Raw genomic sequence first — 22,828 nt, 5'->3', positions numbered from 1 at the left:
AAACTGCTCCCAGCTACTTGCAATCGAATGACAGTAGCCAATATCTCCAGTCCCAGATGCAACCCTGGGAACCTCTTTCTTGCAGTGTCCAGTTATGCCCTCTTGACGCTGCAAGCTTATATGAGTTTGTCAATTTAACAAAGAAATTGATCTGTACCAGGCTTGTTCTCCCAAGGGCAGCCTCTGACACACTTCAAACCAAACGCACTGCTTCAGGTAGAATAAACAAACAGATTTATTAGCTATAAAAATAGATTTTAAGGGATTATAAATCAAAGCACAAGAAGTCAGATTTGGTCAAATGAAATAAAAGCAAAACCCATTCTAAGCTGATCTTAACACATTCGATGTCCTTACAAACTCAGATGCTTCTCACCACAGGCTAGCTGGTTACTTTTCAGTCAGGCTCTCCCCTTTGATCAGCATTTCATTAGCTTGGTGGTGGTGGTGTCTGTAGATGTAGGTGGAAGAGAGAGAGCTTGGCAAAATGTCTCGCCCTGTTATCATGTCCTTTCTTTCCTCTTGGCTTTGACCTCCCCCCTTCAGAGTCAGGTGAGCATTACCTCTTTGCAGTCCCAAACTGACCAAAGGAAGGGGGTGACCCCCTGGAGGGTCTAATAGATTCTTTTGTTGCTGTCTAAGCCAGTGTCCATTGTTTCCGTGAGGCTGGGCTGGGTTTGTCCCATCCATGCCCTGATGAGGTGTGAACTGTCTCTCTGTTCTTGGAGATTTTTGCACTGGCTTGTTTTAAGCCCTGAGGATACATTTTCAGCCTCATAACTATATACATGAAATTATAACCTATAATCTTACTATAACATCACTGTAACAATTACTATAACATCACTATAACAACCATGCTTGGTGCATCATGAGCCTTCCGAAGACTCCCAACATGACAAGCTTTGCATTGGATGCCACAAAATAATTTTATAAAGAAGAACATGGGGAGAATGAGGGTGTTCCCCTAAGGTACAGAGTGTCACAGCATCACAAATTATTTCCTCACAAAACTATTCATAGGAGAAACGCATGTTTAGGGTTATTCATAATAAGGATATTGGCTGAAGTATGTTAAAATGTGTTTCCCCTAGTTTACGTACGTGCAAACTATGAGGGGACTCACAGGGGTTTATTTCCTATAGAGATCCAAGGGGATCTATTCCAGAGCCTATTACTTTGTTGTTGCGGTTGATTGGCTAATGGTCTAGGCCTCAATCCTGTTGCTGTCATTGATTGGCTGGTAGTGCTGGCCTAAACACAGGTTGCAGATGGTGACTGGTCGATAGTCCTGGCTCAAACACTCGTGGCTGATGATGACTGATTGCTGGTCCAGGCCTAAACATTGGCTGTTGCAGGTGATTGGCTATTGGTCCAGGCCCAAACACTAGCAGTTGCTGGTGACAGGCCATTGATTCAGGCCAGTCACGTGATGACTTCACGTGACTGGCTTCTGTGCCGACCCTTTGCAGAGGCATTAGGTGACAATATTCTGGTGGAATAAGACTGAAACTCGGAATCTGATTGCTACTTGCAGGCCAGATCTGTAAACTGGCTGTGGAGCCCTGGTGGGAGAGGCGAAATATGAATTTAAAAAATATTTGGAGGTTAACAACTAAACATAATCACTCAAGTGTTTAATGGGTAGGGTTCACAATAGGAAATTTCTTTATAAACCTACAACATGGATCAGCGACCTTTGGCACACAGAACCACCAGGTAAGCACCCTGGCAGGCCGGGACAGTTTGTTTACCTGCTGCATCTGCAGGTTTGGTTGATTGTGGCTCCCTCTGGCTGTGGTTTGAAGCTCCAGGCCAGTGGGGGCTGCAGGAAGCGGCGTGGACCAAGAGATGTGCTGACCAGTGGGAGCCGTAATTGGCGGAACCTGTGGATGTGGCAGGTAAACAAACTGGCCTGGCCCACCAGGGGGCTTATCCTGGCGGGCCACGTGCCAAAGGTTGCCGATTCCTGACCTACAAGCAACTGCAAAATTTTAACAAATGTATGTCACATGTAACACAGATCCAGCATGTCCAAAGGAACCATAAACACATTGGGCACTGCCCACAAGTTATAGCCCAGCCATGGAACTGTGTCACTCAGAACCAAGGAGAATTCAGGGGAGACCCATGGAATGTTAATGGCCTTATGAACTCATCAGTCACTGACTGCTGTAGCTCAGCCATTGAAATGGCTGTTCAGAACCAGGAAAGATTTCAAGGGCTTCAGAGGAGATCCATGAAATGTCACAGTGGTGCACTCTGCACACCTCATCTGTATATGACTCTGGATAACTTCTGGATCGAATCTTTTCCTCCCAAAGATCTACTAACCTGAAGGATAAGCTGGAGTTCAAAAGAAAAGAACATTATCCACAGGGTGAGGTGCCAAGGCCAGTAGTCTTCTACCTTTTGAAGGTTGACAAATGTTCTCCAACAATAGTTGTAAGCTGAGAAAATAGAAATATCCTGGCACATAAATTAAAAGATACATCAAGAGGCTGTGTGCAAATCCCTGCTCTATGAGAGATCAAAATGGTTCAAGAAAGATTAAGTTGTTATGTAACTGCTATTAAGACAGAGCATTTTTTTTCCTTTTTATTTACTGAGGAAGTTTTAACAGTTTTACAAATCCTTGCCATGTAACTATCAGAGACAAAATAATAGGCATTGTAACAGTGAGCTTTTGTTTAGAGAAACATTCTACAGTATTAGAATAGCCAGATTTCTTTACTGAACAGAATGCTACCATATTACAGAGTGAGCAACTTTACAGCACACACCCCATGTGCAGGGCCAGTGCTATCATTTAGGTGAACTAGGCGGTTGCCTAGGGCGCCAAGATTTGGGGGTGCCAAAAAGCAGCGCCTCTAAAAAATTTTTTAAAGCCGTTTCAGCGGCCGCTGCGCTGGGAGAGAGAGGGAATCTGAGCCACCGACAGCAGCCCAGAGGTTCCCCTAGGTCAGCGCGCCGCCGGCAGCCCAGGGGTTCCACCGCGCAGTCGCTACTTCGCTTCTCCCGCCTCCCTGGCTTGTGGCACCAATCAGCTGTTTGGTGCCGCAAGCCTGGGAGAAGAATTAGAGCAGGGGCAGCCTGCATGGGTAGGTCGCGGAGCAGAGGTGAGCTGCGGTGGGGAGGTACCACACGATTCCCCGGGCCAGGGGGTGAGAAGCTGCCACAGGGGTGCCTCAGGGCGGGGGGGGGAGTTGCCACAGGGCTGCTCACCTCTGCTTCACGTCCTCCTCGAACATGCTGCCCCTACTCTAATTCTCCCACCTCCCAGGCTTGTGGCGCCAATCAGCTGTTTGGTGCCGCAAGCCCGGGAGGAGAATTAGAGCAGGGGCGGCGTGCTCGGAGACGTGGGAGCGAGTGAGCTGGGTGGGAGGTCGGCCAGGGAAGCTGCTGCAGGGGGCGGGGGGCCAAGGGCAGGGGTGGGGTGGGGAGCTGCTGCAGGGCTGGGGGGGCGTAAGGTGGAAGTTTCACCTAGGGTGCGAAACTTCCTTGCACCGGCCCTGACCATGTGGCTAACAAACTGGGCACATCTGTTCAATGTTATATTCTAAAAAATTGGACGAGTGCACTGGGGGGGTTATGCAGGTGAATGTGTTTTGTCAGACTATTGGAAAGCTACAGTTTAGAGCTGAGATAAATGTTGATATTGATAAAAGCTGATGACCTGATGGCACTTGAGAATGAAATGTGCAATTTATCCTCAGAACAGGAACAGGACGGGCCACAGTGAGTGTGAAGTTGTGCCTCTCACACCTTCCTCACCAGTGTGATTTACCAGGAGACCATGAATAGAAGTGAAAGAAGTTCAATCTCCATGTTGCAGTCAGCCCGTGCCCTCTCAGCTGAGCCTGACAAAGGGGACAATTAATGTTCAATGCAGGGCTGGTGTCTGTGATGAAAATGACTTTTGGTCATTACACACCAATATCCCTATTAAAATCAATGACATAGAAGTGAAAAGCTCCATAGCCCAGTCCTCCAAACCTGTTGATTCTTCCACCTTCTTTGAAACCAAATGAATGGTTACCTGAGAGGTCCATGACTTTAATGGTTACTCCATTCATCAACAGGTCACGCAGGCCTAGACGGTTGCTTCTGTTTTCATGCCTAAAGAGCCGTGATACATACATTTCTAGGTTCACTTTGGCGTATGTCTTCAGGAACTCTACCACAGATTGGGAACATTTCCAGCAAGGACTCCAGGAGAGGAACCAGGTGATAGAACAGTGGGTCAAAGGATTGAAAGATCTTTCCTTGAAGGCATTTTCCAGGAAGTTGATTTCAGCATGCTGGGTGCTGCTGTTTCGGCACCACTTTCTCCATATCTTGGAGCTGTTGCCCCATTTAATTTCATAGAGCAGATAAGTCACCCTGGGAAGTGCACACGGGTCATAAATGTCCTTGAACTCCTTTGGTTGTATCTTCCACCTGAAACATGAGCAAGTCACTGTGAAAATGTAATGTCCACCGATGGCACTTTCACTAGCCTTGTTCCACAAAGCTAAATCCTGGGGCTAAAGAGAGAGGCACAGACCCATGGAGACATAGACGGAGGGACAATAGGGGTGTAGGGGGAAGATTTGGAATAAAAATAAATGAGGAGTCCTCCATCCCCCTCCGGAACCCTTGATGGAATTGGTCAGGTTTGGGGATATAGAATGGTCATTCTCAGCTCTGGATAGTGCAGTCAGTCAAGTGACCTATTAGAAAAGATAATTAGAAAATCATCTATCTTCTGGCAGCAGAAATACAGAGGAAGACAAGAAGAACCAAAATCCCGCAACTCTGCCTTTTTGTGATCACATAAATCAATTGCATCAGTCTCATAACCACCTGGTCCTAACAGATGACCCACATTCAGTGCTGCTGAACGGGATGTAATTCTAACATGTCACCTGTTATACTCTTTAGAGATGGGAAAATCTTTCTGAACCCCATTTCCAGTGATCTGTTTAACCCTGCATGTTAAGCCTCAAGTGAAGCATTTAGACTTGAAATTAGATGAAGGTTTCTAACCATCAGAGGAGTGAAGTTCTGGAACAGCCTTCCAAGGGGAGTAGTGGGGGCAAAAGATATATCTGGCTTTAAGACTAAGCTTGATAAGTTTATGGAGAGGTAAGGAATGATGGGATAGCCTCATATTGGCCAATCGATCTTTGATTATCAGCAGGTAGTATGCCAGTGGTCTGTGATGGGACGTTAGATAGGTGGGATGAGTACTACAGAGAATTCTTCCTGGGTGCTGCTGTGAGTTGCCCACACGAGGTTAGCTGACGCTATTGGGTCGGAGGAATTTTCTCCGGGGCATACTGGCAGGGCCTGGAGGTTTTCACTTCCTCTGCAGCGTGGGGCATGGTCATTGTGGTGGATTCTGCAGCTTGAGTTTCAACACGCAATTTGAAAGACTTCAGTAACTCAATACATAGGGTTAAGGTAGTTACGAAGTGGATGGGTAGGATTCTGTGGCCTGCTTTGTGCAGGAGGTCAGACTAGATGATCATATTGGTCCCTTCTGACCTTAAAGTCTATGAGTCTATCAAATCCTCTTTATTACCCAAGATACCGTTAGGCCCAGATCCTCAAAGGTATTCAGGCATCTCACTCCAATGGAAATCAGTGGAAGTGAGACGGTCACTGTCAAGGTCCAACTTTCCTAGATAAACATGTCTAGTTCCCTGAAAATCTAAAAGGGTGACCGTTAAGCCATTTATCTATGCCAAAGATAGCCTGCTTCACAATACTTATGCTAACTCGCTTAAGCTAATCATACAGGGTACAGGCCTGTAGGTTCCTTGCATTACAGCCAAACATAATGAAGTAATCTATTACAAAATACAGTAACTCAGACAAGCATACCAGCAAATAAAGGCAGAATTATAATAAAACAAGTCAGCAGTCTAGACCTATGGGCTACAATTGAAATCAGTGAAAATACTTCACTTGACTTCAAAGGACTTTGGATCAGGCCCCATGAACAGACACAGGACCGGGGGTTTTGCAGCAATATAGATATTTAGTTACACTGGGGCAAGTTTTTTTGAGCCCATACAGACAGACACAAACACATATGCATAGACACACACAAAAATCAAAACAGTCTGAGGAAAGATGGGCCCAATGGGATGTACTAATTACAAAAATTGTTGCTTTAAATTTCATAAAACAAGTATGTATTTCTACTATAACTTGTAATTTAGACTGCCTCAGCTCTGCTGTATTCTCTCACCTTTTTCTGTGTAAGAAATGCCTGTTTAGTATCTATGTAAGAAAATCATTTACTGTCAGTGATTTTGTTTTTCTTTACTGAAAAGATAGTAACTAAAAACACTATAGATGTATAAACACACACAGTGCGATAAACAGACTGGATTTATCTACCAAATATACATATCTTATATACATAAATCCACAACAGCCATACAGAGGCACATACATGTGTACACTCATACATTCATATAGCCTTGAAGACACACAAATGCACATTTATACTGTATGGTTATAGTTCCACAAATGCACACTTTTATATGTATATATTTCAAATGTGTACACACACATATGCACTAATGCTGAATCTTTACCTCTGCTCCAGCCAGAAGCCATGGTTTTCCCTAACTACAGCATCCAGTGCTGTCGAGGTTTAGTAGTGTACTGTTCTCCCTTTCAGTTTCTATTCCTGATGACAGAAATTTAGGAGATTACAGAAACCAGTAGCACGCAGCCACCAACTGATTATTCAGCTCGACGTTAGGCTCTGAGTGATGTGGGGCATAAACCTCAACGCTGATGCAAAATTGTTCTTAATAAAACTATTTTAATGTATTTTTATAACATTAGGTTGTTACAAACTTAGCTGTACCTTTACTATAAGTGCTTTGATATACACGGGGCTTGGAGAATAATAGCTTCTCTGTTGCTATTTCAGTTGTTTGTTTTATTAAATGAAGTGTTTAGGCTAATTAAAGAAACTCCTAGGCTATTTCCGCTTTGTCTTAGTAAGACACAGACACGAACAGTGGAAAGGGGACATCTTCCCCCTCCCTCCTCTTAAGGAATGTGAAGAAATTATTTTTCTGGGCTGAGCCAGGAACATCTTCTTTTAACCCTTCTCCCTTTCTAGAACAAAACATCGGTTTTAAGCTCACACAAGGAATTTCAGCAGTATTCCTATCAAAAACTGATTCCATGGTTAAACACTCTGAAGTCTTCGTGTCATTAAGAATCTGTGTGACTAACACAGTAGAAGTCAGGCCACTGAATGGGCATCAAGAGAGACAGTTATTAAGTTGTGGCCCCTCCATTTCTCATTTCTCTAGACTATAAAATGTAGTAATTTTGGAAATACATGTACTTGTTGTTCATCAGCTTGAAACAGCCCTTTCAGCTCTCAGTGACAAATTGGAGTTACCACAGGCACCCAGAGGTATGGCAGAAATGAAAGGGAGATGGGCAATATTAAGTGCAGGGGAAGAAATACATCCTTTGCCACAACACTGGCATTGCTCCCTGAGCGGTAGGGCAGTGTAGGACCAGAACTGCCCTTGAAATTCTCCCCCCCCCGCCTCCAGAACACACAGAGAGGAGGCACCATGGAGGGCACTTGTGTAGAGAGCATCCTGCAGAGGGCACGTGTCAGTTGGCCCAGACAACTGGGCAGAGACTTTGTCATCTATAATTGGGACAGGGATCCTCCAGCAGCATCTAGGGAAGTTTCTTTGTGTGACAGAAGGATATTTGTGGGAGGGAGAAGAGAAAGACTTTACTTGAAACTGGAGTTTGTTTTTTCAGGCACAACCTTGTTTCCTTTGACACTTTTCTTTGCAGATAATGTAGGATGACAATGAGTATGGGAGCAATATATAGGAGAAAACCCAGTTCCTTGTCCCTGACGTTAGCACAGTCACTGGTTGCTGATTCCTGGTCACTGGGCTACCAGAGGGAAATATTTCAGAACCATGCTTAGAGAAACACCTTTCCCAACAGCCCCACCTGGGTCTGAGTGATCTGTTTCCATGGCTGATCTACAATACAGTCTGTGCCTGATAAGTTCATGACACTGTTGAACATTTCATGGAGTCTCTCCTCTAAATTGTCCCCGTGTTCTGAGTGACTCAGTTCCGCAGCTGATCTAGAACAAACAGACACTGTCCATTGGAGGTACATGTGAATAGTGCAGTTAACTGCTGAAAATATATAAGCAACACCTACAGTACCAACATAGTTTTCATGTGCAGTTTCTGTGTAGTTAGGAAAATATAACAGGGAGATACTATGTACATTATTGATAGAAACTGTCAATGCCCCACTGTGGGAGGGAGGGCAGGATGACAGTAACTCTCTCTCTCTCTCTTTCTCCTTCTCTAGTATTTGTAGATTTCTTAAAAAGCGATACTTAGGCCCCTGCTCTTGAAGCTGACCATTGCATCAGTTATCACCATCTCTCTCACCATCCTATTTTTGGGGAAGATTAATGGGAAATCATAATGAGGATTCATTATTATTATGCTGGTGACCATAGCACCTAGTTGTCTCAGATATGCTATCGGACCCCATTGTGCTAGATACTAAATTCATAGGCCCCCATCAACACAGGACCTGAGCACCTCTCATGCGTTAATGCGTTTATTCCCACAGCCTACTGTGATGCAAGAGGCAGAGATTTTGGGGGGATTTCCCAACACTGCAGATTTAACTGCCCTAGGATATATCAAAGCAAATCTCACCAACTTCTGCTTCAAGTTGTAAGGTGCGTTTGACCTTATCTTCTCTAACATAAACACATAGCAACATATATATGAGAGAACAACATATATATGACAGATGTTTATCATGTTACTTCATGCACTACTGGAAGATGCTCAGTCTGCAGTGATGAATGTGTTAGCAGAATCTATATAAAATAGAATGTAGGAGAGTATTATCCCTGTTTTACAGATGTGGAAAATAAAGTGTACGGAGGTTTAAGTACTTGCCCAAGGCCACACAGTGAATCAGTGGCAAAGCCAGGGATACAACTCATATCTACTGACTCCCAGTTCTGCACTTCAATATGTGGGGAAATAAGTGTGGCATTATCTGGAATTCTCAGTTTTTCTGAACAAGTGGCTGGCTCTTGGTACAGACAACTCTGGTCTCCTTGGCTGATGACCTGTTCTTGGTAATGAACAAAGATCAACGGTGACATTCAGGCCCCACTGAACTCAACTGGAGTGCAAGTGTCCATCCAGGCTGATTTTCTTCATTCTCTCAGCTGCCTTTGATACCATGGATCACAAAATCTGTGGGTCCCAAGTGGAGTGACTCTATTCTTTTGTCTCTAAGACAGCACAGGTTGTGTTGGTTGCCTCTGCTCTCTAGAAGCTCTCTGTGGGCCACCACCAGGCTCCATCCTGTCATTCCTTCTGTCCAGCATGAGGCTGTGAAAAGAGACTGTGAAATAGTTTGGATGATGACACCATCAGTATGTGTCTGGAGCTCATCATGACATTTCTTTTTAATCCGACCAGTAGGTCTCTTGTTTCTCTCAGTGCCTAGGTGAGACTGGGGTCTGGATAGGCCCAGCTGGCTAAGGCTCAGCCCTGAGAAGACAGAAGTGATGCTGGGGACTGGGGTAAATATTAAGAGAAAACAGTTGAATCTGTCCCATTTGTAGAGCAAAAGGAATTTGCTAACTCTTTGCTTATGGCAATCCTCTGCTTATCATCCCAGTATCATCCCAGTTAATCTTTACACGTATGTAACCCTTCTTAGATGCACGTAGGCAAAATACCTAGGAGAAAGATGTTAAACAGATCCAACTTATCTACAAAAGGAATGCAAATGTTGACTGACGAGTTTTGACGTTAAAGTGTTTGTAACCTATATATAAAGGCTGTTCTGAGCCAGTACGGTGTGTCTTCTTCCTTGTGACTTAGCAAGAAAGAAGCACCCCTCAAGCTGACCGAGATAAGCTGCAGTACCGTTTCTGATCTTCGTGCCTCCTTTTGGTATTGACTAGTCCAGGGGAATACGAGTACCTATTTTGGTAACAACTGGCGACCCCGCGCGACGTCTCTCCGTTTAGGAGCGTGGACCGGCGGGCGAGGGCATTTACGAAGAGTGGCCACCTTGAGCGTTGGTGCTTTTGCTCAGGGCTTTTCGGTGTCTATTCCAGTCGTCTTGTGCGGTCTTGCCCCTTCTAAGAGAACTCCATATTAGACACTCGGATAGCAGACAGCTTTCTCAGAAGAAGGGGGTCAACTGGTCGTAGCCGGACGCTTTCTGGTTCCATACTTCCGTGCTTTGTAGTGCTTTCTTCTTGGTGTTTTCGAGGATAACGCCCCGGAGGGTGGTGTTGGATGGGACTCTAGGGCAGCCCGTTTGAAAGGGGAGGTTTATACTGAATTTGTTGTAGTTTCATACAGTCTTGTTGCTGTAATGTAGTAAGTAAATAAGGAGCTGTCTCTCATTTGTATAATTTCCATAAGATCTACGTGTCCTGGGCCGTTCTGAAAAATATCTTGGGATTCTTTTTAGTAACAACTAGGGATTGTCCTGTTATAGAGGAGTAGATCTGTTTTTCTCTTAGATTGATTATGATGGAAGCGAAATTGTAATGACTGAGTGCTTTTGTTGTGTTTTTAATACATGACAGCGTTTGAGACTTAAGCGTGACTCCAGCCGCCAGAATCTCTTGCGAGGGTAATACCCCTTGGCTGCTCCAGGATATTCTATTGATTTTTGCAAGGTTGGTGTGCTTCAGCCGAACCTTCGGTGACGTTATATCTAAATTGGAATTAGATCTATCTGTCTCTTTCTTTTCTATCTCTGATAAATTGCTATTAGTGCCATGGGGTCCGGCACAGAGCCAGCCTTTTTTTTGTTCTCCCTCGGGAACCTTGGGATGTATGCTAAACAATTGGAGGGGTTTTATCTGCCAGGCTGATTACTTGGATTGCTATGTAAAGATATCTTGTTATTAAAAATTTTTCTGACTCTGATGGACGACATTGTTGGGCTGGTAGAAATGGGTCCGAGGGGGGGTCATTTAGGGCTCCATAAATTTACATGCTAGTTAACATCAGTTACTCGCACTCGGGTTAGGGCATTGGGCCAATACCCCATATATAATATTTTGGCAGGACTGTGTGGCCAGCATCCCATTGGGTTTTGCAAAAATGTCATAGTTCTTATTCCTGGAATCAAAACCTTTAACTGGTGCCCGTGTTTGCCCTCTTGTTAAGTATTCTTGATCCTCTGTATAGAAATCTTCACTCATGTTTGTTTAATTCCCTTCCCCCTGCCCAGTCTATGCACTCACTCCCCTTCTTTATCTGCTCTTCCGGTCCTCACCCCGACTGAAAGCTCGCCCCCACCAGATCCGCCAGCGCTTCAATCCTTAAGAAATAGGTGAGGCATGACCAGGCAAGGGATAGTTCCAAGTAACAAAATTCCTATAACGGTGAGCCTATAAACCTGAGCAAGACTAAGCCTTCAGTGGACAACCCAGATTGGGAGCTCTGCACCTCCGAGAAGGGTAGAAGGGTTATGGACAGGGACCGTGACCTATGCCCTGGGATACTCCGGTTTAACCACTTTCGTTTAGCCCCTTCTGGCCAGGAAACAGATTGCCTTGGAACAAATTATGTATGTGCCCAATAGGGATGCGATGGGGCCTCAGAGGGTGCCCTCAGTATTATATGTCCCATTTACTACTTACGTGACTATACAACTGGAGCAACAAAATCCCCCCTTCGATGATCCCGTCTTCACCACTGACTAAGCAATAGTATTGGACCTAATTCCGGCCCATAAACCTACCTGTGGCACATGAGGGATCGCCTTAATACTCTTAATCTCCTACAGAAGAGAGATTTAGCGCTCTTCAAATAGCTGGCCTTGCGTTTAGGTTAACTGTTGATCAGAGGAAAAATATCGGACGAGGTGCTGATTGTTGGCCTGAAACGCCCCCGATAGTTTGACGTGCACCGGAATAAACAGTGGCCAGCTAGTCATTATGAGCAGAAATATTGCTCAGGCATAGTCAGGGAATGAAAGTCTGCCCAGAAAAACCCCTAATTGGTCCAAAACTAAGTGTATAAGACAGGAAAAGAAATGACAAAACTCACTTGCGCTTTTTTTCTGAATTGACGGCTTACGGTACTACTTTGATAAAGAAAAGATTCAACTATAAACCTTAGTGACCTTTGAGAGTTGCATAATAAGGGGCAAAGGTAACTTAATCCCCTTATTGTGAAATCTTTATTTAGACATTACGGCTGGAAGCAAGCTTCTTATATTTTAACTTTGGAGGTGGTTGGCTCTCGCGTCGGGTAAAAATGGGAACTGTGCAATTTGGACTTTTGAAGGTTTATGATTCGAGTGATTGAGTAAGCGAAGAATGGAGCCCGTGCTTTGCCCATTGGCCCTAAGGGAGGATATTGAGAAAGGGGACAACGTTAATGGATAGGTCAGGGGTCGGAGGGAAAAGGCCCCGTTTCTGAAGTCGATATTCAGTTGTTCTTAGGAGGGGGACACGACAGATGAATGCCCTGGCGACAGGCTCTGGATAGGGGCTAAGATTTAGCCCCGCCTCGTTCCCATCCTCTATAAACAGTACAGGCTCCGGGAGATCTCCATAGGGAGCACGGAGGGAACCGCGGCCCCTGGCAGCACAGCCGCCAGGCCTGAATTCCACCGGTAAAATTAAATGGGACTTACTGATGTTTATCCTCATGTCATATCGCTCAGTAGGATTCCATGGTACACACCTAATATTTAGGCAAGACCTTATGCGATCCCAGTGCTATTAATTTGGGGCTAGACCTGGTGGTTGTCTCGTATAGAGGCCCGAATCGGCTATTGAAAAAATTGGCAAAATACTGATAATTGTCTTCATGAGTACCAGTGGGCTAGGAGGGTACGGGTGATGTACCAGTCTTTTAGCGTGAGAGACAAAATAACCAAGTGGACATCAACAAATTATTGTCCCCTATCACCTATCTGTTAAAATCAAAATATGCATATCCTAATAAAGGCCTATTAGTTTCCCCTGCCCGACACAAAAGAGCTCGGTACAACTGAATAAGGCGGAAAACAATACAGTGAGAAATGTTAATCATATTCTTACTGCTATCGCAATTCCAGAGATGCCACTTAGCTATGGTCTGTGTCAACTGCCTAGCTCCTTAGATCCTCTCCGTGGCACTGGATCACGTCCACACTCCTGAATGGCTTTGCTGTTGGTAGCTGACATTACCTAAACCTGGGCCCCTCTCTAAACAACCTGCCTAACTATGTCGAACGCAAGGCGCCGATGACAATTACATCATGAGTGTGCTTTGTGCTGTTTGACAAGGAACTATGAGGCAGGGAAGCATCCATCACGGTGCGTGCTCGGCATATCTTCCAAGGAATTCGGCCTCTTGGTACACAACAGGGTCTGTCGGCTATCGGAGCAGCCTTCGGACGGCCGGACTCTGCTACTCATTCTACCAGCCTGATTGACTGTTTGCAGGTGACTGCCAAAACACTCCCCAGTCCACCTGAATCCCAAAACCGATGTTGCCTCTGCAATGTCGCATTCTCTTCTCCTGGACATTTCAGCAGAAATAATATGGTGGAGCGATCTGGTGTGTGTGCCTCAACCGAAGTGATACACGAAAACACAACTGCGCATCGGCCAGCTTTCTGGGTAACTGTGTCAACTGGAAGATTTATGGGGAGCAGGGATGAGGGCGTGCGCCCGAGCCGGGCATTGGGCGGTTAGAATATACCTTTCCTCTGATACGTTGGTATTAAAACATATCTCGTTATTCGACACGTAGAGAGGGGACTGTCGAATCCGGTCGGTTTTTGGCTAGACACAAAATACACCACCTATATTGATGGATGATTAACAATTCTATATCGAGGGTTATAACCTCTTCATCAAAGTTCGGCCCAAAATGTGGGCATTTAACAGAGAAGGGAACGTTCACCTATTAACCCTACCGCGATATTTCAAGTTAAAGATTAGTGGATGGGAATGGCAAATAAGAAAGACGCCGTCCTATCGGGACCCCAGAGTGGAATTAACGATAGCCTAAGAATAAACCCAGAAGTCGGTGTTAGTCTAATCGCAAAGTCTAAAAGTACGCTAATAAACTCTACCAAGATACAATGCTTATAGGAATTGACCTCCTCCTCTCCCTATAGTCCCCATCTTCACAACATAATGGCTGATTTTTCCATCAACACGGGTCCGCTTCACATAAGATTACAGCGAACCCTCACACTATTGTTGGGACAAGGTCTGAAACACAGTGGGTTCTTCCTAATTAGATTAAAATGCCTTCTTTCATACACCCGCGTTTATCAAATCTTCAAGCTTTTTGCGCGGTGGGAAGATCCCAGCGAGGATCCTACCAAGGCCCCAGTATCGTCGGACTAAATTCGTCTCCAGCGAGGACCAGACTAATGTCGGTCAGGCCAGCCAAAAATTTGAGACCTTACGGCTCATGTCTGGTCTAGTATCTCGGTGCGTAACTTCCCTTCTGTCACTCAATTGCGCTGAAAGATCTGGGTTAGCTTATATCTGCCCAAGTTTGGTATTACCTATATTCTGAATAGTCTTGGCCTTCCATGAAGACTTCAGGACTCACCTCTTTGCGTATGAACAAAGAACCCCATCTTTCAGGCATTACTTGCACTTTCAAGAGCTCTGCTCCTCGTGTATGTTCGGTTTCTGGAGTGAGGGTAATACGATACAACAAGATTATTGGAAGCTTCTCTCCTCTTGCTAAACCTTATATATTTTCCAAAGTTTCAGATGGAGAGCGGGTTGCTTCTCAGATGCCAGGGACATTACTCATCAGTTTTCTTCTTCGCCCTTCTTGTGCGGTTCCCTTGCGCGTCCTTACTATGAGGGATTTCTCTTTCGATTAAGAATGAGAGGTAAAAATTCCATTGCTTTCCTAGATGGGCCCTCCAATCTCTCTCGGGAGGCCTTATATACGTCATGTCACATAGATTAACGACAGGCTCTCAGTCTGTATAACTGCTGAAATTCTTCTCTGCTCTGCGGTAGAACTGTACAGCCTAATATGCAATGACGCATCGTTAATCCATTCATTTCGACTTACATGAAAGCGGGACAATTTGCCTACATACAATTATGCCTTTGGTCATAAAATTATTATTGAATCAGCCCAGATAGGGAAAGATCGAGGTCTAATTTAACGCTCTCTTGTCTGAGCCTACAAGTGGGCTATCACCTCTCGCTAATACTTCGGTGAAAATAAATTAAGATCTACGGGAAGTAACTTTCGAATTGTGTGGCTATCATCAGTGGGTCGATACATTACATCAATTGCTCGATCCTATCTCTTTGAGGGTTGACGGAGTTACCGACGCGCCTCGCTCTGCCCAAGGCAGCCCTAGTTTTGATGTAGACCCGAATGATAAACACTTCCCTCCACTTTTGCAAGCAGAACGGTTTTGCAACGTGAAGTATGATGTGTTATAAAACGCTTGGCGAGCGGCTAGCTGGCCCAGGAAAATGGGAAAATCTCTCTAGCATTCCGAAGGCTCACTGCCACAGTTGGTGTGTGTGGCTGTTCAGGATGCTCTATGCTTTGTCGTCCTCTCCTTCCAGCCCTTTTTCAGGATCCCCGGAACATATTAACAGTCATAGGAGGAGCCTACTTCGTTAGTGGGCGTGGTTTGACTTTCCAACGTTCGGGCAGCGGGGCGTTACCTTAGCTTAGTTGGAAATGCGGAGGCGTAGCCTATTTAAGCGGTGCCACCTGGCACCACTGGCTATTACTCAAAGTATGGACCCAGTGCCAAGGGTGGCTATACTATGCCAATTGGAGTTAGGGAAAAATGTATTACCTTTTCCTTGTTTAGAATAGATCTGATTCAAACACTCCTCCCGAAGTGCCTTGGACTTGGACGAACCAGTTGCGTTTAATTATAATTGCATCAGATCATTTATATTGCCCTCCCTCCTCGTTATATCCAGATTGAAATATCAATCGAGCTGTACAGGGTACAATGGGGCATGATCAATGGAGAAATATGAACTTAGAAGTGGATTCGAGGGAGTGATATATAACGTTGTTGCTATGGTGGAGGTCGCCAGCGGTAGGGTCTCACAAGGGGCATGTCATTTTCAGTAAACATTACATAAGATTAGGGGAACCGACAGAATGCGGGGAGTTGAGGAGGTTGACAAGATGCACTTGTGCCTGTCAGTTAGGCAATGTCAACGTAGTACGGAATATAGAGGGCGGGGCGCTATGGCTGCGGTCCCTTAGTGTGCCGCAAACTGTCTTCTCTAATCTGACTTGCCTGCCAGCCAGGATATATACTCGTGTTCACATACTCCAGTCAGTACGGTGTGACTGGCTATCCCAGGCTCCGCCGTGGGTTAAGACCAGGATTTCCATCCCCTAGCGTGAAGTCTGGTGTAGGGTTAGGTATGCCAACAAAGAAACATGGCATGGACTGCGGCTATATACACAAACCAGCCTAGGAATCACATTGAGTGAAATCGCTTGGACGTAGCCTTGCCAATCCGCTAAAGAGGGACCTAGATTCACACATCCCGTTAAGGGGTTATGGTGACGGGGTCTAGCTTATGGTGCACTCGGATCCCTTGCACATGCAATGGCGCTGTACTGAGGCTACCCCGCCTCATAGAATTATCATTGGTGTGGAAGGACCTCCAGGAGGTCATCTTAGTCCAACCTTCGTAGCTGGCCTCAAAGATATGCAAAGCATTGAGGAGCCAAGTCAACACAGTTAAATCTAATAGCCTAACTCAATTCCTTGAGTAATCGACTTTCGTATTTAGCTTCATCAGCAGCCCAGACCTTCGGGGTGTTGCCGGTCTCCTTTTCCCCTTCATTACGGGGCGAGGTCCCTCCGATATCGGTACCCCGCGCGAAACTCTTAATGTTTTACATGTATCTATGCCATGGTTCTTAATTATTTGCCCCCCCTGTCCACTCTGTATAGGACTTAGCTCAATGACCTGGAGTGGAGAGTAGAGAAGGCGATTCATAAATGGTCTTAGGGAATTTGTTAGCTATGCCCGCTGCCACCATACGATACATAGCTATCTTAATTCCTCCAGACAGCTCTGCTGTCCCTCTTTCGTGCGAAACTATAAAAACCCCAAAAAAAAACCCTCGCCATGTCGCTTCAACTCATAGTGAATTGCTTAGTAGAGCGGACCTTAAAATGCTGACGTGGGAAGAAGATACGGACCCCATCTACTATTTTCTGTATGGCATACTCGGTAACATGGTCATTTCATATAAACGCTTCTTGGAATACCCGCCTGAGTTTGTGCATTTCCCAGGAACATGCCAACAGTGCCTCGATGGCCAAGGTACTCTCTGGGGTCGTTCAGGCGAGCTCTCCCTGCCGCTGTGTGTCTAAATGGTTACTCTTGGAATAGATCTTCCCTTCTATTGCTCTGTATTTGACCACCCTCAGGCTCCCAGGCTTGATTACGCGTCTTTCGCCCCAGTTGGTCCCTCCTCTCGATTCGTCCCGTAGTTTATGGATGTGGCGGATTGAGGGATACATGTACTTTCACGGACTTCGTGAGGGAAGCAGCAGGGCCTCAAGAGCGCGTTTAGATGTGAGGCTCCTGTTGGCAATCTTTTTGGCCCGAGCAGTACATGTATGTGATCACACGCTCGCCTTTTCTTCTCCACAGCTATGTAGATTCCATGAGCTTACCAGCTCTGAGTACAATAAGCTATAACGCTCTTCAGCTTCTACAGATTATAGATGTCTTATTCACGGGATTTAATTAGTCAGGAGAGTCCTATATATAGATGCTCAAAGCTCTCTGCTGCTTCTGAGCAACAGTTAGGGCTACAGTTTAAACTTGTGTTCTCTCTATCCTTAATCACTACCGCTGCTCCAGTAAATCCGGTGCATCCTGAATCTCATTATGCTAGGATCCGGTTCAAGACCCTTCATGAGATCGGGGTGGCCAGGCAAATCCGAGAAGTATCAGAGCTAGGGCGTTCTTTATGTCTTGCTTTGAGAGATACTTCCCACTACAGTGTTCGTCTAGGAACGAGTTCCTATCTGGCGGAGCCTAGTGTCGTAACTTGCGTAGCAAGACCAGTTCGCGTAGCTTGGGTATTATGAGTGAGACTATACCGTCGTTTAATAGATGTCAACTTAGGGCCAAAGCTCACATAATTTCCACCTTCGTCCTTCTTAGTTGTCGTTGACTCGTATTTGATGCTTTCCCCCGCGCCTGCTGACCAGTATTTTTGAAGGCACCCAGATAGAAGTCCTACTTTACATACTCTCGTGTCTCCACCCAGTGTCATATATTCTCAGCTACGAAGGAGGTCGGTATTCCGCCCACGCCGTATAGACAGGCCGCCCCTTGGCAACTGGGTCTAATACTTACTTTCAGACTGCATTTTAGTCCAATGGATGTGCTGTGTCGTCCTGCAATCCTTCATGTGCAATTAGATCTAGCGCACAGCACCCTCTTCAGCTTCTCTCTTCCTATGAAAACATTTATAAGGTGAAGTGGTTTCCGGGGATCTGAAGCAGAAGCGAATAGTGCGGAAGGCTGTAACAAACTGTATATTCTGATTTAGCTCTCTGAATTGCTTTTCCATTTCCTGTGTCTAATACGCCAGTAAAGCGCCCCCTTTTAGTGAGGTCAATCAATAATGGCGTAGCCTTTTGCTCTCCGTTAGTCAGGGATCCAGAGTCGACCATATAACCAGGCACTAGTGCTCCCCAGGAAGGCCCTTGAATTTACGGATTCGGGTAGATTGCGTGTTTACTGCTACAGATACGCCTGCTAGATCATTCTCCTATGTCCCAAATTCTCGGTCTCTTGGTACAGATATGTATCACTCCCACCAGCTAGACTGAGCTAGCTGAACTAATGGCTTTTCCCTTGTGAACCTACTACCCCTGTGCTCCCAATTTAGTCTTTACGTACTCTCTAGCTTTAGTGTGACTTGTGCCGATGTGGTGTGCTTCTGTATCCAGTGTTTTTTAGAAGCAGATCTCACTACTGGAACTACGTTGCATGAGGCATGATTTGACTAGCAGTAACGTAAATGTGAAGAGTGCTACAAAGGTGTCTTTGTTCTAGCTGGGTGAGATCCAAATTCTCCGGGTCCTCCGTGCGACGACGCTGTCCAGGAGATACTGCCTCTGTAGGGAGTATTGGTTCTTCCCACTTCAAAGCATCAAAGCTTTTTGAGATTCTCATTGATTTCAAGGGTAAGGGAAAATATAACGAGGCATCTTTTAATCTTATTAGCAGGAACAGCTGTGGCTTTCTATGGACCATGCCTTAATATGTGCACCGAGATTTAGACTGGACTCACCCGGATGGGGCGCTTCTCTTAACCTAGGTTTTGTTAATCTTGTCTTCTAGATCGATGTTACCATGCTGCCCTATCCTGTCCATTAGAGTTTTGGCACCATAATCGGGATTATACGGGGACGTGCTTTATGAGCACCCACATTGCAGAACTTTTGATGAGTTTTACCGATTGCTGTGGTCAATTTGAGGGTTTGTCGAACCCGACGCGGTGCGTCATTCGCTTAAGAGAAATGACCCGGTGAAGCATCCTGCTCGGGCACGCTCCTCCGGCTGCCATACTTCAAGGAACCCCGCAGTGTCCTTTATGCGCCCCCGGTCTCCGGGGAGAGACTTCCGCCTTTTTACAAAGGGCCATTCTGGTCATTGAGAGGCGTTGCTTAGGAAGCTGACCTCCATAGTTCCAGGTCAAACGAGATTTTCTTGCCTCAATTAGTCAGATGTCCCTCAATGAGTGCTATGGACGAAGGGCTTTCACAAAAAACTGGGTGAGAAATCTGACAATCCCCTACTTTACACGAAGGAGGCAAGTTTTCCAACGCTGTAGTTTGTCCCTCTCCCTACTATGCCACATTCTTGAGCTCACCTCGGGGCCTTATTAAGGGGGAGCAACTAAGGGACCCAGTATCAATTTATTTAAAGGCTCAATTGGCGGCCCCCCAATTGATATTTTACCGTGGGATCAGGCTGGGGTTGTGTTGAGCAGTACGCGGCCAGGCTACGGTCACCTCGGCTCCTATGGGAGGATTCTGTCCCCCGAGTTGTCCAATGCTTCCCTGTGCTAGTAGATAGATGGGCCCTCTCTGCGGCGTGTGTTGGTTCATATGCTCTTTTGCTCCCTCAGAGGCCTGTCGCTCAGCGGGCATTATTTTCGTGTCCTCGTCCGCTCTTCCTGAGATAGGCACACTGATTCTCGACTTCAGGGGGCCTTTTGCCTCCCGCGCCCCTGACCTTTCTCTTAACTGTGTCCCTTTCCTCATATCCTTCCCTTAGGCCATGGCAAAAGCCGGCATCATTTCTTCGCTCCGTCATCCTTCCCTCCGATCATAAACCCTTCAAAGTCAATGGCTAACGTTCCCTCTATATTGTACGGACGCCCCCTCATTGCAGCTTTTTCCTAATTCTCTAAGATTGTCATAAAAAGGGGATTTTTTATACCCTGTCTCCACTTAGCACTCTCAGGGTCTTAGGTCTGTATATCTAAAGTATAACATGAGGACCGTTTCATTAAAAGCGCTGGATTTTTCGTTCTCTGTCTATACTATACAGTTGGACATGTATTAGTTTTTTACTGATGCAACGTTTTCATTCCTGCCAGTCGTATAGCTAGCGTGTGTGTAGTTCGTTTTGCTCTTAGGTAGGGCCCGTGGTTGATTCTTTGGGCAATCGGGGGTGGAGCTTTGTTCCAGAGCAGAACAACTTCAGCCACCTCGTCGACTTATCTTATATCAACGTTAGACCTAGCTTCGCGGGCCTGTGAGAAAGTCTAAACGTCTTCATATCGTGTTATGTTGTGAACTAGAGGTATTAAGAGCGACCATGTGGTCGCCCTCCAACGGTAGGGTTCATGGGCCGTTAATTAGAGGGATGCACTAAGATCACGCGCTCGGTCAGTGGGGCGGATCATCCGATAAATGGGGGGATTTGTTGCTTCCAGTTGTAAAGTCACTAGTAGTTATACATTTGAGCTACAGTATATCATATCAGCTGCGGGCACGTTACTAGGAGATACTCCATTACGCACTCGCCAATTACACTTTCATAGAAAGGTCTGACTTCCTTCAGATGTTTATTTCCAGAGACAGTGCATCTGGCGTTCCCTTGCCGAAGGGTCTAACAGGGGTATGAACCTATTAACGTATCCACCAGGTTGTGGATCTATATAGTTCAGGGGTCCCATGTTCGCATACGTTTAACCCTTCGGAATCCGAGTGCACAGGAGGCTCACATCTCCTGGGTTGTCACTTATGGCTTTTCTATTGAACTCTCCACTCGTTCAATAGTTGTATAGGGCTCCTATAGGCGAGTTTCTGTTCTTACTTGAACTCATTCCCTGCCTGGTCATCCTCGTGCTTCACTTTCATATTAGTTGATTCTCTCTGCACAACGGTATTGTTAGGTCTTGGGGGGGCCGACGCTTTTCAGTCTGGGCTGAGTACTGGAACCACGTGAAAGGGCACAGGACAGGATTACCGTAACGTGGGAGTTGCAATCGAATCCGGGGCTCAAGAGGGAAATTTCAGATCTGTTGGGTATAGGATTCTAACAGGAGAGATACAGGATTTCTTCAGGGCACGGGTGCAAGTAGGTTGATGTTCCGTGCCTTACATTGTTTTGCAACCATTGGGTGGGAGGATTGGCCACCATGGGTCATTTGGCCATATCTTATTATATAGCATGGACTGTCTCAGTTTGGCCTCATCCCGTGTACACTTTTTAATATACTATGCTGATCCAGTACAGTTCTGGCTCGCGTTCCCCCCCTCGGGGCTTTAACCCCCATATATATGTTGCGACACGCTTCTATAATGAGTGTAAAGTTATTAGTGTTAGAGAATCTGTGGTTTTACCCGGATATTATATACATTATAGTCTCCATCATACAGCCTGCCGGGTGATCGTCAAACGCCAGATATTAGAATTGTGGGGCTCTGCTTTCTTTTCTCCAGATTTAAGTGCCCATATTTAACTCAGTGTTCAGAAGGTATAATCTGCTTGCTTCTGTCCGCGCGCGTAAGATAGTATCCAACTTTCGTCGAGATTAGACAGATAGTAAATCTCGTTCGTACAAAAGATATACACAGTTTCTAGCAGGTTATTCGCGTGATCGCTCGCAGCATCAAGTTCCTGTCACACGTATCTTCTTCACTCGCAGGGCGCTCCATTGAGCGCGGCTCTATCGCTATAGGTCCATGACGACTCGCCTAGGATGCTATATACACAGAAGTCCGCCTCGTCATTACAACCGTAGTGCCGTTCATATTATCCAAAGAGGAAAAACAGAACTCTCTATGACACACAGGACATAACCTTAGATGGTATCACCAGTAATCCCATAACGCACGGTCTTGAGCCTTCCTGCCGATCTAAAAGCTAGTATGTGGCCACACAAATAGCCTAACCATTGCCACTTCCCAATTGCCGCCCCTTAAAAACTCCTAACCTATGTACTTGAAGAACTTACTTAAGTCTTCTCAAATTTGTGGTTTTGTTGAAGACCTCAAGCTTCAGAGAATCCACCCAGCAAGGTGACCCGATGCCGCCACGTCCCTGCCAGAGGAAGGCAAAAACTTCAGGGCCCCCTGCCAATCTGTGCCCGCCAAGGAAAATTCCGGCCACCCGATAAATATGGCGACTCACCTAAACCTCTGAAGCATGTGGGCTCAATATACTCACCAGGCCGCCACTCTCTACTGTGGATATGACTGAAATTCTCTGTCAGTGTGGATACTTCTACCATTATCAACCTGAAAACAA

At 45.7% G+C, this 22,828-nt stretch overlaps 1 protein-coding gene across 2 annotated transcripts in view; it reads right to left on the bottom strand.

Moving 5' to 3' along the window:
* Window positions 1–217: 217 nt before the first annotated feature.
* LOC116823836 (C->U-editing enzyme APOBEC-1-like) overlaps window positions 218–22,828 on the bottom strand; it is an 81,740-nt gene continuing 59,129 nt past the window's right edge. For both annotated transcript variants that reach the window (XM_075070955.1, XM_032778708.2), the window contains exons 2-6: window positions 6,591–6,685; window positions 4,687–4,712; window positions 4,040–4,442; window positions 2,335–2,450; window positions 218–1,565 (exon numbers count right to left, since the gene is read on the bottom strand). In XM_075070955.1, the coding sequence (XP_074927056.1) occupies window positions 1,230–1,565; window positions 2,335–2,450; window positions 4,040–4,442; window positions 4,687–4,712; window positions 6,591–6,612 (903 nt within the window). In that variant the 5' untranslated portion in view covers window positions 6,613–6,685 and the 3' untranslated portion in view covers window positions 218–1,229. The remainder of the gene's footprint in view (window positions 1,566–2,334; window positions 2,451–4,039; window positions 4,443–4,686; window positions 4,713–6,590; window positions 6,686–22,828) is intronic.

This window comes from Chelonoidis abingdonii, chromosome 1 (assembly GCF_003597395.2).
Source record: "Chelonoidis abingdonii isolate Lonesome George chromosome 1, CheloAbing_2.0, whole genome shotgun sequence".
In the NCBI taxonomy this organism is placed as follows: domain Eukaryota; kingdom Metazoa; phylum Chordata; order Testudines; family Testudinidae; genus Chelonoidis; species Chelonoidis abingdonii.
This window is presented reverse-complemented; position numbering and strand designations above follow the sequence as displayed.